At 54.7% G+C, this 12,618-nt stretch overlaps 2 protein-coding genes across 3 annotated transcripts in view; one reads left to right on the top strand and one right to left on the bottom strand.

Annotated features, from left to right (window-relative positions):
- Positions 1-5,517, bottom strand: part of STK36 (serine/threonine kinase 36) — a 14,267-nt gene extending 8,750 nt beyond the window's left edge. The window contains exons 1-12 of one of the 2 annotated variants that reach the window (XM_042040610.1): positions 5,427-5,517; positions 5,205-5,310; positions 4,197-4,337; positions 3,420-3,497; positions 2,860-2,990; positions 2,372-2,621; positions 1,871-1,964; positions 1,436-1,605; positions 1,020-1,219; positions 815-941; positions 561-704; positions 112-291 (exon numbers count right to left, since the gene is read on the bottom strand). In XM_042040610.1, coding sequence (XP_041896544.1) covers positions 112-291; positions 561-704; positions 815-941; positions 1,020-1,219; positions 1,436-1,605; positions 1,871-1,964; positions 2,372-2,621; positions 2,860-2,990; positions 3,420-3,497; positions 4,197-4,337; positions 5,205-5,288 — 1,599 coding nt within the window. In that variant the 5' untranslated portion in view covers positions 5,289-5,310; positions 5,427-5,517. Of the gene's footprint in view, positions 1-111; positions 292-560; positions 705-814; positions 942-1,019; positions 1,220-1,435; positions 1,606-1,870; positions 1,965-2,371; positions 2,622-2,859; positions 2,991-3,419; positions 3,498-4,196; positions 4,338-5,204 lie in introns of both variants that reach the window. The other variant, XM_042040611.1, reaches the window with a different exon arrangement.
- RNF25 (ring finger protein 25) lies at positions 5,518-12,618 on the top strand. The gene is made up of 10 exons (XM_042040624.1): positions 5,518-5,614; positions 5,731-5,805; positions 5,878-5,980; positions 6,072-6,139; positions 6,854-6,923; positions 7,050-7,121; positions 7,855-7,995; positions 8,733-8,822; positions 9,299-9,433; positions 9,549-12,618. The coding sequence occupies exons 1-10, from the start codon at positions 5,577-5,579 to the stop codon at positions 10,269-10,271; spliced, it is 1,515 nt and encodes a 504-aa protein (XP_041896558.1). The 5' UTR covers positions 5,518-5,576; the 3' UTR covers positions 10,272-12,618.

The raw sequence follows: 12,618 nt of genomic DNA, 5'->3' as shown, positions 1-12,618 counted from the left end.
GCCTAGAAGAGGAATCTGTGAGCCAAATCCAGCAGGACACCAGGGCCTCCTCAGCACCAGCACTCTGCAGGGCTGGAAGGAGCCCAAATTTCTCTGGGGTTCTACACTCACCTGCTTGGTGCAACCAGTCTCCAGGATCTGCTTGGCTAGACACAGCAGGGACAGAGGCACATTCAGTTCTTGGCAGAAGTGGTCCAGCAGCTCAGCATCACACTGGGTAGACAGGAGGTTGCCCATAACACGAAGCACAGAACGAAGATGGGAGGCTCCCTCCAGCATCCCTTCCAGCACCTGGACACAGAGGAGCCAGAAGAGCTTATAATGAGCAGCAGTTTTGGTCTCTCCACCAGCCACGGAGCAGCCCTTCAACCCATTCAGGCAGAAGACAGCAGAAGGGCAGATGGCAAGCCAGTTGCATGGGACAGCTACAACTCCTGGAAAAGCAGAAGATCTTTTTGCTGGCTGGACTGAGGACTCTCCAAATGTTTCCAACCCAACCCTGGGGAAGAAGGCAGCATCCAAGTCTCCAGTCTTAGTTGCCTGGGCCAGCCATCACTTACCTGCTGAGCAGAGTCTGCCAGGTGGTCCCGGACATGGTGCTGGAAGGCCGGGTCCCTCAGGAGGCTCAGAGGCATGCTCAGCTGCATGGCTGAGGGCTCAGTGCCCTCAATCAGATGCTGCCATTCCTCATCGCTCTCCAGCTCCTAGCCACAGAGGAGAGAGGACTGGTGCCACAGACCCTGCCAGTCCCAGGGTCTCTGTACCAGCCCCTGGCAACTGGGCCCTGCTGTCCTCACTTAAGACATCATCTTACCTCACTCTCCAAGTCTACAGCCTCAGTGCTGTGCCTGCCCCAGGGCTCTGTCCTGCCAGCACCAGGCTGTGGATGGGAACCTGCTTCAGGAAACTCCCACTCATAGTCGAGAGAGAGGCTGTGTTGCCTGGCCAAGGAAACAGTACAGTCAGTGAAAGACCTTTTCTTTCCCTCTTCCTCCTGCCCCAGCCTCAGCCTTCCTCACCCTGGGTTGGGAGGACACTCCTCAAACTCCCACTCTGCTATGCTGCTTTTCCCTTGCAGGAGACATGGATTCTTCTCACTGGAGGCAGCCAATGGCTCCCTCTCCTCACGGGCTGCCTTCCGTGATGCTGCCCTGGGTCTATGCGTGGGAGGTCCATTGTCAGAATCCTTCATAGATGCATCACCTGCCTTCAGTTGCCCCTGGTGATGGCAGAGAAGTTGGGTCAGGGCAGGGTTACTCAGCCAGATGAGCCCCCTAGACTCCACCACCATGAGCACCCCACATCCTGCCTTGTGTGTCACTGACACCCCAGCCTGACCCATGTACTCATGTGTTTCCCCCCAGGAACCATTCCAGTGCCCCTCCTTTGCCATGACTGTCAGACAAAACCAGGGGAACCCCACGCTTTTCTCCACCTTTTTCTGTCTCTCTTCAGCCATCTTCTGCTGGGCCTTTCTCAGGATCCTGGACTGGCTGCTCCTGGGGGCCATGGAATGGACTTGCTGCTCCTTCAGGGCCTGCAGCTCTGGGGACAGCTTGGTGGTGAAGGGGTTTGAGATCACATGCTCTTCTGTGTCATCAATCACTGGGGAGGCAAGAGGAGAACTTCAGCAGCAGCTCTACCTTGTGACACAGAGAGAGTGATCTCTCTTGAGATCCCAGGGGAATCCCAAGGGACCCAGAGCAAGACCAGGTGCAGGAGCTAGGAGTCATTGCTTGGAAAAAGCTGAGAGGAGGGAGGCATTGACCAGGATAGTAAAAATAGCAGGGCAGGGAGGTCCTCCCAGTCTCCAGCCAGTAGTAGAAGGAAACAGACCTGGACAGTTTTGGAAAAAAGAGTAAGTACTCACCAGTAACCCGTCCAGCAATGAAGGGGTGAGAAAGCAGCTCTGGCCATGACAGGCGCTGGTGGGGGTCCTTCATTAGTAAACCCTGAAGGAAGCTCTGCAGAGCAGCAGAGCAGCAGGATCACTGACACATGTTCAGCACCCACCAGTGAGCATAATGTACCCACCAGTCTCCCCCAGTGAGGGCACCCAGGAGGCCTGCCTTTCCTGCCTAGCTCTGGGAAAGGAGTAGCTCTAGTGCCTAGGGCAGATGGGAAGACATTTCACTTCCCAACACAATAAATCACTCCTCTGCTGTTGGACCCAGTTTCCCAGCTTATGGACAGCAGACATTTGGTAACAGTGATAGGGTTCCCCTTCCAGGAGGTCCAGCTCTCATTGCTTTTCTATGTTCTGAAGTCCCTGTTAGGGGACATAAAAGCTAAGAGTAACCCACTACAGCAGCAGGCAAGGCCAAAACTGCATTAACAGATCTCACCCTGCAGACAGGGCCTCGGCCCTTACCTTGAACACTGGGCTCATGGTCATGGGCCATTTGACAGGGTCCTTGATGATGAGGCTGACAAGCTGAAAGATGCTGTTGGTGTAGAAGGGAGGAGTACCCACAAACAGCTCGTACAGGATGCAGCCCACAGACCACAGGTCTGCTGTGTGGTCATATGGCCGTTCTTCCACCAGCTCAGGGGACATGTACAGCGGGGTGCCCTTGATGGAGGTCAGCACCATGGTGTGGATGCTCATGGTACGGGCAAAGCTGCTCAGAGCAAAGCACAGATCGCAAGTTCAGGCTGAAACATCTGTTGCAGCTCCCAGGGAGTTCCCTATGAATTTACCAATACTTCTTCCCTCTGGAGGACAAAATCTCTCCTCTCTGCTTAACCTCTAAATATGCACAGAATCCAGGCCCCCTTCCACACTCCCCCACTCCTCCTCTACAGCATCCAGGACACCCCTTGGCTGCTCCAAGGCCAAGCATCTCCCTCAGCACTCACCCGAAGTCACAGAGCTTGACAACACCATCTTTGGCCAGCAGGATGTTCTGGGGTTTTATGTCACGGTGCAGGATGCGGTGGGAGTGCAGGTAATAGAGAGCGGAGATGAGTTGGGCAGCTATGGTCTGGACCTGCCAGAGACACAGAAGCCTCACCCTGTGTCCCATGGTGCCACTCACTGGCACAACCATGGGGGCCAGGTCCCTTACAGCCTGGCTCCCACACTACTTCTACTTCTGTCCTGCTTGGGGCAGGGACCAACCCCAGCTGTGGGCCAGCAGTTTCTTGGAGTAGGCCAATAGCCAAGGCAGCAGTCTGGTGCTGTGGCCCTTGGAAAGGGAACAGAGAAACTGAGGTCTCTGCAGGACCCCACTGTCCCACAGTGCCAACCTGGCCTCCTCTCCATCCTTTCCAGAAGCTCTGCCAGGTAAAGCCCCAGAGGCACCCTCACCCTCCTGACATCTCCTGGCTCACACCAGAGACCCTCTGCCTGCAGGCAGACAAGTCCTGTTTTCTCCAGCCTGCAGCAAACACTGCATGGCCACTACCATGATAGACACCTGGTCCTCAGGGAAACTCCCATCATCCTCCAGGATCTGGAAGAGCTCTCCCTCTGCGTAGTCAGTCACTACCACCACCTGGAGGGAAGAGCAGCATGGTGAGATCAGGCCCTGGGGACCAGGACAGAGCAGGGTAAGAAATCTGAGGGAGGTGTTGGGGTGTCATCGTGCAAAGTCCATCAGCTTGGGCTGGGACTTGGAATGGAATAGACCTCCCATGGCTGCACTGCAGCAAGGACCTGGCACTTGGCAGAGGTCTTGTAGCTGTCCATATCTAAGACAGCCAGCAGAAACAAGGGAAGAGGGAAGGACAGGACAAGCCCAGAATGGTACTTCCAAGCCCAGTGGGTAGAATCACTCCCTTGAGCTTGTTTTCAATCTGCTGTCTAATGACTTCATTTCATGTTCCCATGTCCCATAGAGGTCTTCAATCCTCTATTATCATATTCTACCCGTGAGAGTTTAAATCAGTGAAAAGCCAGTCTCTGGAGAGACTGATGAGTGAAGAGTCACACTCATACTGTGATTTCAAACCACTTTTCCTGCATCACACACCCCCTGGTCAGCTCCTTCACCTCTGCATATGACCTAGTACAGCCCACGCAGGTGTTGGCTCCCCACATAGCACATACTAAAGGGCTCTGAAAAACACTAACCAGACCCTGGGATGAAGTCACTACCATCTCCCGAGAAAGATGTCCCTACAACAGCAGGGGACAGCCCTTCTTCCCCTGCCCCAGTCAAGAAAAAGCGTTTGTCTGGAGTAGTCCCCTTCACCTCCTTAGCAGTCTCAAAGCTGTCAAGCATCTGGATGATGTTGGGGTGATGGAGATCTCTCACAATCTCAATTTCCCGCTGCAGGTTCTTCAGCTCCTTCTCAGACCGCCCCACCTTGGGGATGAACTTCAAGGCCACCACCTTTCAAAGCAGGAAAAGCTGGGATCAGACCAGGCTCCTGGTCAGACCCACCCTGGCAAAGGCTGCTTTTAACCCAAACAGGACTCAGTACTTTCCAGCTGAACACAGACAATAGAACAATGAGATATTTGTTCACTGGGCCCGTTGGACCTAGGGTTCTCCCCAGGCCCTTGCACATCAGCACTGGTGCTCACACTTCTTTTCACACTGGCATTTAAAGCAAAGAAGTGTAATCAGTGAACACAGATAAAACCAGGACTTCAGAAACATGGGACAGGACCTCAAGATGCTGGTGAACAGCAGGTCTAACATGAGCCAGCAGTGTGCCCTGGAAATGAGGAACACTAGCAGCACCCTGGGCTGGATCAACAGGCAGGAACTGCAGGGAAGTGATTATTGGCCTTTATTTTGAACCTTGTGGACCATGTTGGGAATATTGTGGCCAGGTTTTTGGCCCAGAAAGACATCAGTAGGCTGGAGTGGGTATAGCAGAGAGACCCATGATGGTGAGGGGACTGAAACACGTGGAAGGGCGACACAGGGATTACAAATTGAAACAGAGGGAGGTTCAATTTGATAAGAGGAAAACACATTCATCCCAGTAATAGTCAGGCACCAGCTGTAGGGTGTTTGTCTTGAGGGTTTCAGAGGATCTAAATTTAGTGCTGGCCCTGCTGTGAGGTCTTGAGGTCGCTCCTGATGTCCCTTGAATCCAAATGACTCAGTGCCAGCAGGAGCTGGTCAGGAATGTCAGCAGAAAGCCGAATGAATGCCGAGTCCCAAAGGCCTAGCAGAGTCTTAGAACCCAAGAGGCACCAGAAATCAGCCCCAGCCACATACAACAGAGCCCCAACCCTCTCCCCTCACCTGGGCGCTGTGCTTCCGGCGCCCCTTGTACACGCGCCCAAAGGAGCCTTCGCCGACCACTTCGAGGATGTGGTAGTTCTCCATCGTTCGGGACGGGGCCGCTGAGCTGCCGAGGCAAAGAGGCCAGTGAGGAGCAACGTCTCCCCTCCCGCGGGGCTGCACCCAGCGCCCGTTCCCTTGGGCGAGTGTCCTCCCCCCGCCCCAGGCTTTGTTCCTGCCCACCGGCCGCACGGCAGGACGAGCCGCGAGCCCCGAGGGCAGCACTCCCGCTGCGGGATGAGCCTCGCCCCGCTCCGCTCCTGCCCCGGACCCGCCGCCGAGCCGTCTCCTGGCAACGGACTGCCCGCTTCCGCTTCCGGGGCGGGCGGGGAGATGGCGGCGGCCGGTGAGGAAGCGGAGGCGACGGACTGGTAACAGCCCCCGTACCTTCCCCGGTCTCTGCACCCTCCCCCGTGCCCGCACCCCTGCTGTCCCGCACCCCCAGCCCGCCGGGGCCGTCTGACCCCCGCCCGGTCGGTTCCCGCAGGGCGCTGCCGCCGGAAGTGGAGGTGCTGGAGTCCATCTACCTGGAGGAGCTGCGGGTGGCGCGGGGCCTGGGCAGGTACGTCCCGCGTTCCCCATCCCCGGCCCGGCCCCGCGCCGCCCTCCTCACCCCGAACTGCCCCTTCTCCAGGTGGGAGCCCTGGGAGATCAGCATCACCCTGCACCCTGCCACGGCCCAGGACCAGGACTCCCAGTACGTCCGCTTCACCCTGGTCCTCTCCGTGCCCCCTCAGGTAGGCTTCCCGCTCCCCCCGCGCCCCTGCACCTCTCGGCCGCGGGCCACTCCACCTTCCTTGTGCTTTGGGTGTTTCTCTTTTATCTTAGTATCCTGATAAAGCTCCGGAGATCTCCATCAGGAATCCGCGGGGGCTGTCAGATGAGCAAATTCAAAAGTGAGTGCCAGGAGGGCGGGGAGTGGCGATCCTTTCCTCCAGAGATCCGAGAGGCAGAACTGTTGGACAAGCCTTCTGTAATTCATGTGACTTCCCATGTCTGGGATACAGGGATGAGAGGGATACAGGTCCCTAAATTACTTTGTCCTAAATTTCTCAGGAGCCACTGGTGCCGAATTTGACACAGAGGGGTCCACCTTGTGGTTGTTGCCCTGTGGTCCCCCTGGAATGTAATTTGAATCCCCAGGGCCTTGAAAGCTGCTGGTCCTGCTCTGGCAGAGGTGGGACTGATCCAAGTCCTTGGGCAGTCAGTTCTTGCCTTTGTGCTTCGGTCCTTGGCACAGTGGAATGTGTGCAGAGACCTTGGTGCCTGCCAGCAGCACGTGAGGATGCAGCTCCCAACACTCAGGCAGGCTCCCCCTGCTCAGGGGCTGCTGATTCACCAAAGCCTGGGATTCACCAAAACCAAAGGGTGCTGGGTGAGCTCAAGCTGAGGCCATCAGCAAATCTGCTCCTGCAAGTCCTGTCATGACAAAGGCTTCCTGTGCACTGGCTTGTGGGGAGCCAGGACTGCATGTGAATATGTGTGTGCCTGTCCTGTGCTCCAAGCAAAGTCTGAAGGCCAGTCCTCTCTTTTTTCTTGTCATCATGGCAAGATGGCAGGTATGTGGGACAGTTAAATTTGTATTAAGGATTTCTGCTGCTTTGCTGTAGGATTTCCCAGACCCTCAGAAGTGTTGCTGAAGCCAGACTGGGGACAGAGGTGCTCTATGAACTGATCGAGGTGAGAGTTGGAGGAGGCTGGGGGTGACCAGCCACAGACACTGATCCCTGACTGCCCAAGGGGTGGGACATCTCTGAGCCCATGGGCAGGCCAGTGAGTAAAATGTTTGCTTTAATGCTTTCACAGAAGGGGAAGGAGATCCTCACTGACAATAATATTCCTCAAGGACAGTGTGTGATCTGCCTCTATGGATTCCAGGTAGGCATGTGTCTCCTGACCCCACAGACTGACTGGGAAGTGAGGCAAGAGAACAGGAAGTCTGACACTGGGATATCAGTCTGGGACCAAAATGTGCCCCAGCAGTCCCCTGCCCCCCATTCTGTGGGTGATCTGGCTGCACAGGGCCCTTCCTAGTGCAATACATGCTGCTCTTCCCATCAGCCTTTAGATAATCTTCTACAGAAAATGGGCATGGGGCAGTGAGAGATGCTGGAGCATCTCCAAAGAAGCATAGACTTTGGGACTAGTTGATGGTGCATTTCAGCTTCCCTGTGTTGGTTACACCTCACCTGGAGATCAGCACACAGGTGGTCAGGAGGGACTAGAACATATCCATGCAGGTGCTGAGGTCTGTGGGGACAGGGAAGCTGGCCTTATCAGGTTGCAAGGAAAGTCAGCACCTGCCTAGGAAGGAGAGCACATCAGGTGGGAAGATTGCTGCTTACACAGGAACACATGCGGAGAAATCAGTCATAAAATCTTTGCATCTTAACATTAGGACTATTTCTAACATTTGAAACAAGAAGCAGCATCTCAGTAATTGCTGAGGGAGTGGAGATGCAGCCCAACAGAAGGTGTTAGGTGCCTCTGCCACCACTAGCCCTAGTTCCCCATGGCCACCACTGACATGGAAGTGAAAACCCAACTCAGCTGGGTGGTTACACAACCCTTTGCTTAGAAATCCTTCAAAGGCACTCTTTTCTCTTGACAGGAGAAGGAAGCCTTCACAAAGACCCAGTGCTACCACTACTTCCACTCCCACTGTCTGGCCCGCTATGCCCAGCACATGGAGGAGGAGATCCTCATGCAGCAGGAGGAGAGAGAGCAGCACCTTGCACCATCCCCCAAACAGGTACTGGGCCCACTTCCTTGGCCCCCTGCACAGACCCTTCTAACATCTGTATCATGCTCTTTGGGACATGGAGCCTGTGCTGAGAATCAGAGCAGGGACTAGACTAAGTTATCTCCAAGGGCCCTTTCCAGGGAGATTGGAACCAAACAAATTGGTTTATTGGACCTCTGGGTCAGTGCCTGCTGTGTGAGGGGGCAAGGGAGTTGCATTTTTAGACTTCTGGAACCACAGGATTTAGAAAGTTCCTTCCCTAGTCCTAGTCCTTGAACTGTGGGGGGTTGCAGCAGGGTAAACACAATCACCTGTGTTTTGGGGTGATAAAACCTGCCTAGCACATGTTGGAACAGTTGTCAGCTGTGGAGCAAACAGCACAGCTGAGCATGGAACAAGTCAAAGGTTCCTTCCTACAAACCCTTTCAAAGAGGTGCTGCCTAGATGACACACTCCTTTGGAGCAGAGAGAAATAGATCCTAGGCTGAGGACTGAAGCCATACGTGTTGACAGGGATGCTTTGTAAAGCAGTCAGCTGCTGGAGCACAAATCCCAGCATGCCTCATGTGGAGACACCTTCCCTAGCAGTTGTTGAGAACCCAGGCTGCTTTCATGCTGCTGGAACCCCTCTGGGCTTCCTTACCTTGGCAGAAGAGTGAAGAAGACCACTCTTAGGGTGGGGTTATGGGGCAGCATGTGAGCTGGATTGCAGACAGGGTTTGCTGTCACCTCTTGCCTCCCCACAGGAAGTTGGTGTGCAGTGCCCTGTCTGCCGGGAGACCCTGGTCTACGACCTCTCTGCTCTGAAGGCAGCACCACCCCCACAGCACCCTCTGGTAAGAGATGGAGGTTCACCTGCCCAGCTGTGGCTTCAACTGGGACACTGTAAAGGATGAATGCATGCACTCTCTCTCAGGTCCTCGTAGATGTCCCATCCAAAGGGCAGCTCACAGAGCAGGTTCAGTTGTATAGCCCTGAGTTGAGCAGATGTGCTGAGTGAGAGCTGATTCTGCCATGGGGCACATCCCTGCCCTCACTGGGATACAATCAGGTCAGGAGAGTGACCTGATGGTAGCTGCTCTGCATTCTGCCCCACAGCAGTCACTGCAGAAACAGTGGGTCTGCACTGGGATGCTGTGCCTCTGTCCAGGGATTTCTCATGCATCTGTAGGCCTGGTCAATGTGGTAGAAGGAAGCAAGTTGCCTGGCACTGTGCAAAGAAGGGTTTGGGGAGTAGCTCCCAGCCTTGCCACTGCCTATCCATGCTAGGTGTTGAGAGAGCCCTTACCCTGCATTGCTTTCTTCCACTCAGGAGCCGTATAGGCCAGATGCCAAGGTGCTGCAGCACCAGGAAGAACTGCGCCTGATTTTCAAGAGACAGCAAGAGAAAGGGGGAATCATCGATCCCGAGGCAGAGAGGAACCGATATTTCATCAGCCTCCAGGCGGTACGGCACTGGGGGCAGAGAACTGCTGAGAGGGCTCTGGGCTGCAGGACTAAGCACTGGCATCTGCTGTGGGACACCCCTGTCCTTTCCTTCACTGGTGGCTTCTTTCTTTCAGCCTCCAGCTGCTGTGGATCCAGGCCAAGCAGCCGCTGCCTCTGAGCTGTCGGTGAGTGCCCGTGCTGCGGACGTGCCCCAGCCGCCAAGCCAAGCCTCAGCTCCCGAGCCAACTGGGGCGTCGGAGGCCAGGGCGGAACCCACGCGGCCTGAGAGGCCTGCTGTGCCCAGAGAGCAACTGAGCAAGAGGGAGAGGCACAGAGGGGAGAAGCCAGGCTCCAGAGGCCAAGGCAGGCAGCTGTGCAGTGGCTCGCAGGAACCAGGAGAGGAAGCCTGTCATCCGCTCCATGGCTCCAGGGGGCCCAGGGTCTTCAGCCGGAGACCGGAGCGGAGACCTGCTGGACGGCACAGCCAGGAGTTTTCAAAGCCTCACAGTAGAAGCAGGGCTGCTCCCTTGGCTGACAGAAAGGGGATCTGCCCTGAAGAGCCCTCACCAGCAAGAGAGGCTGTGGACTTGAAAGAGGAGCACCATGACGTGGAGAAATGGAGCACAGAGGAGGGGACTGAGGCTCAGGGCAGGAAAAAGGAGAACCTGATGTTCAACCGTAGTGACCACAAAGCTGCCCCCAACTGGCAGGGCCACCATAGGCCCTGGGATTGTGGAAGGTGGGAGAGGTCCAGAGTTCAGGAGCGTGGTTCCTACCCTAGAGCACCAAGAGGGCGAGGGGTGTTCAGGCCCAGTGGACATCAAGAAGCCCATCCTGAGGAGGAGAGTGGCTCCTAGCAGGAATGATGAGGGGCTGGGCTGGGGGAAAAAAGGGCTGTTTCTGGGGAGAACAATGAATGCTCTGGTGAAGCAGTAGCAAGCAGATACTGTACCCCATGGAAGGGAGGAGGCAGATGGCACATGGGACAGCTTGAGACAGACAGTGTTGCCAGGGTATGTGCAGAGTAAAGCATCCTGGCATGAGCAACTGGCTGTCGCTAGCATTAGAGAAGTGGAATCTTGACAGATCATATCAGCCTAGGTCTCAGAGGACCCAGAAGACAGAGGTAGTTTTGGGGATCTGCAGCCATCATCCCTATAGGTGAAATGCCAAGAAATATGTACACCTACAGAGCAAATGGACTGAGCCCAGCATGGTGCCATGGCAGAGCCAAAGTTGTGGCAAGACCTTCCCCGGAAGCCAGTGTCCCAGTGGAGCTGCGGTGGTGCCAAGTGCTGGGACTGTGCCAGGGCAGTATATTGGAGCTCAGCTCCACTCGCTCTGTCCCCCATTCCTTCTCAGAGCACCTTCTCAACTGCTGGGATTGGCCAGGCAAGTCCTCTTTACACAGGGCATCTCCCAGTCCCAGCCAGGAGATCCAAGTTAAGCTTAAGTCAATGCATTGGCAGGTCACAGCCGTCTGGTGGCTAAGGCCTCACCTTGGCTCCTGCTTCTCCAGGAAGCCCATATTTAGCTGGAGCTCCTGCCCTGTTTTCCAACTGCTTTTGTGCAGGCTGAAGCTGATGGGGGGAACCTTGGAACAGGGCACTCTGCTTTGTAACCTGTATCTGTCAGAATCCCCCTCCAAGGCCAGGCTGTCTCTTGGCACTTCTGACAACCCAGAAGTGAATACCTGCCCCAGTATTTTGGATACTGCTAACTCCTGTAATCAAGCTGATACTGCTTAAATGAGGATTTGATGTTTAAACTAACTTGGTGCAGTTACTTCTACTGCTGCTCCACAGATTTAAACGGTGTCCCAATCCAAAGCTACGAAGAGTGATCCCCAAGCCTCTGAGTGGGGCACTGCTATTAAATTAATTTGTTGGGTCTTCTCCAGAGCCTGCTCCCTTTGTTTCCTCTGCCCTCTTGCTCCTCTGTTGCTTTTTGGAGCGAAGGTGTTGATCCCTGGTATTTTTCAATTCCTTCCCTGTTCCCTACAACCAGGACCGAGGCAGAGACCTTCCCCTGGCACTCCTGGGTGGCAGGAGGGCTCCCTGCTTTGCCTGGCTTAGTGTAAGCTCTCTGCCTCACCTAGACAATATTGATTCCTTCACACTTGTTTGTGCCTTGTCCCTCACCTCTTGTGCCCACACATGGGTTGTTATTGTCTTCCTCTTTCTGCTAAGTGCAAGAATAGCAGTGCCACAAGGGCATTTGCCAGTGCACACATCTGTCTGACTGATCTTTGGCACATGAAAGTTGCACTAACCCCATTATTGACTAAGAACTCATCTGCTGCCCTGCTTACTCCATATCTGGTCTTGACCTGAAGGGGTTGGTTAACATGCTGCCCAAGAACCTTCTGTGCTTAAATTTCCAACACTGGTCTATTTCCAACCCTAATGCTCTAAAATAATTATTTTTTCTCCCTCCTTGGCCTGAGCCTAGGCTACCTGTCCTGGGCTAGGTGATCTGAGAGCCAGATGTTGTGCCCTCCTGCAGATGAGGGCTGAGCACTTGTGCCCTGAAGAGAACCCTTAATTTTTCTTCAGTGCTTGCTCTGTCCTTGTTCAGCTGTTTTCTGGGGGAATGGCCTGCCCACAGTTGGGTGAAAAGGCACAAACTTTACCTGACACTGGTGCTTGTTCTGCTGCCTCCTGCCTTCCCTGGTGAAACTGCTGTGCTCCAAGAAAGCCATTTGATTGTATCCTGAAAGAAACATGGAAGATCTCTGCCCCTTACAGCAGCTGAAGCTCCTTGGCTTCCTCTGGTGTGCCAGGATTACTCTCAGCAGGAAAGTTGCTGTGCCATGTTTGGAGCATGGGAATTCAGCCATGGAAATCAGAGTGAGGATTTGGATAACTTCAATCAAATGCCAGATATGTTAGTGGGAAGGGATTTTTCCCTGAGAATAGTGCTTTAGGAAGGGCCCTCTCTGACTCACTGCTGTCAGCCTGGAGCAGAGGGCATTTTGCAACAGTATGTGGAAATGAACTTGGGATAAACGAAACCTCGAGGTCAGAGGGGAGGAGGAGAGCCTGCACACTGACCTGACCTGGGTCCCCTTGCTTGGTGTCCACCTGTGTCACTTGCCTACCTCACAAGGCTGTTGTGAGGCTTAACTGGCAAAAGCCCTCGGGCCAGGCAGAAAGGCACTGGCAGCGTCTGTAGCATTAACACTATTAAAAGCAAGCAGAGAGA

This window comes from Corvus kubaryi, unplaced genomic scaffold, assembly GCF_017639235.1.
Source record: "Corvus kubaryi isolate FWS band 111438036 unplaced genomic scaffold, C.kubaryi_AGA036_p1.0 37396, whole genome shotgun sequence".
NCBI lineage: Eukaryota > Metazoa > Chordata > Aves > Passeriformes > Corvidae > Corvus > Corvus kubaryi.
This window is presented reverse-complemented; position numbering and strand designations above follow the sequence as displayed.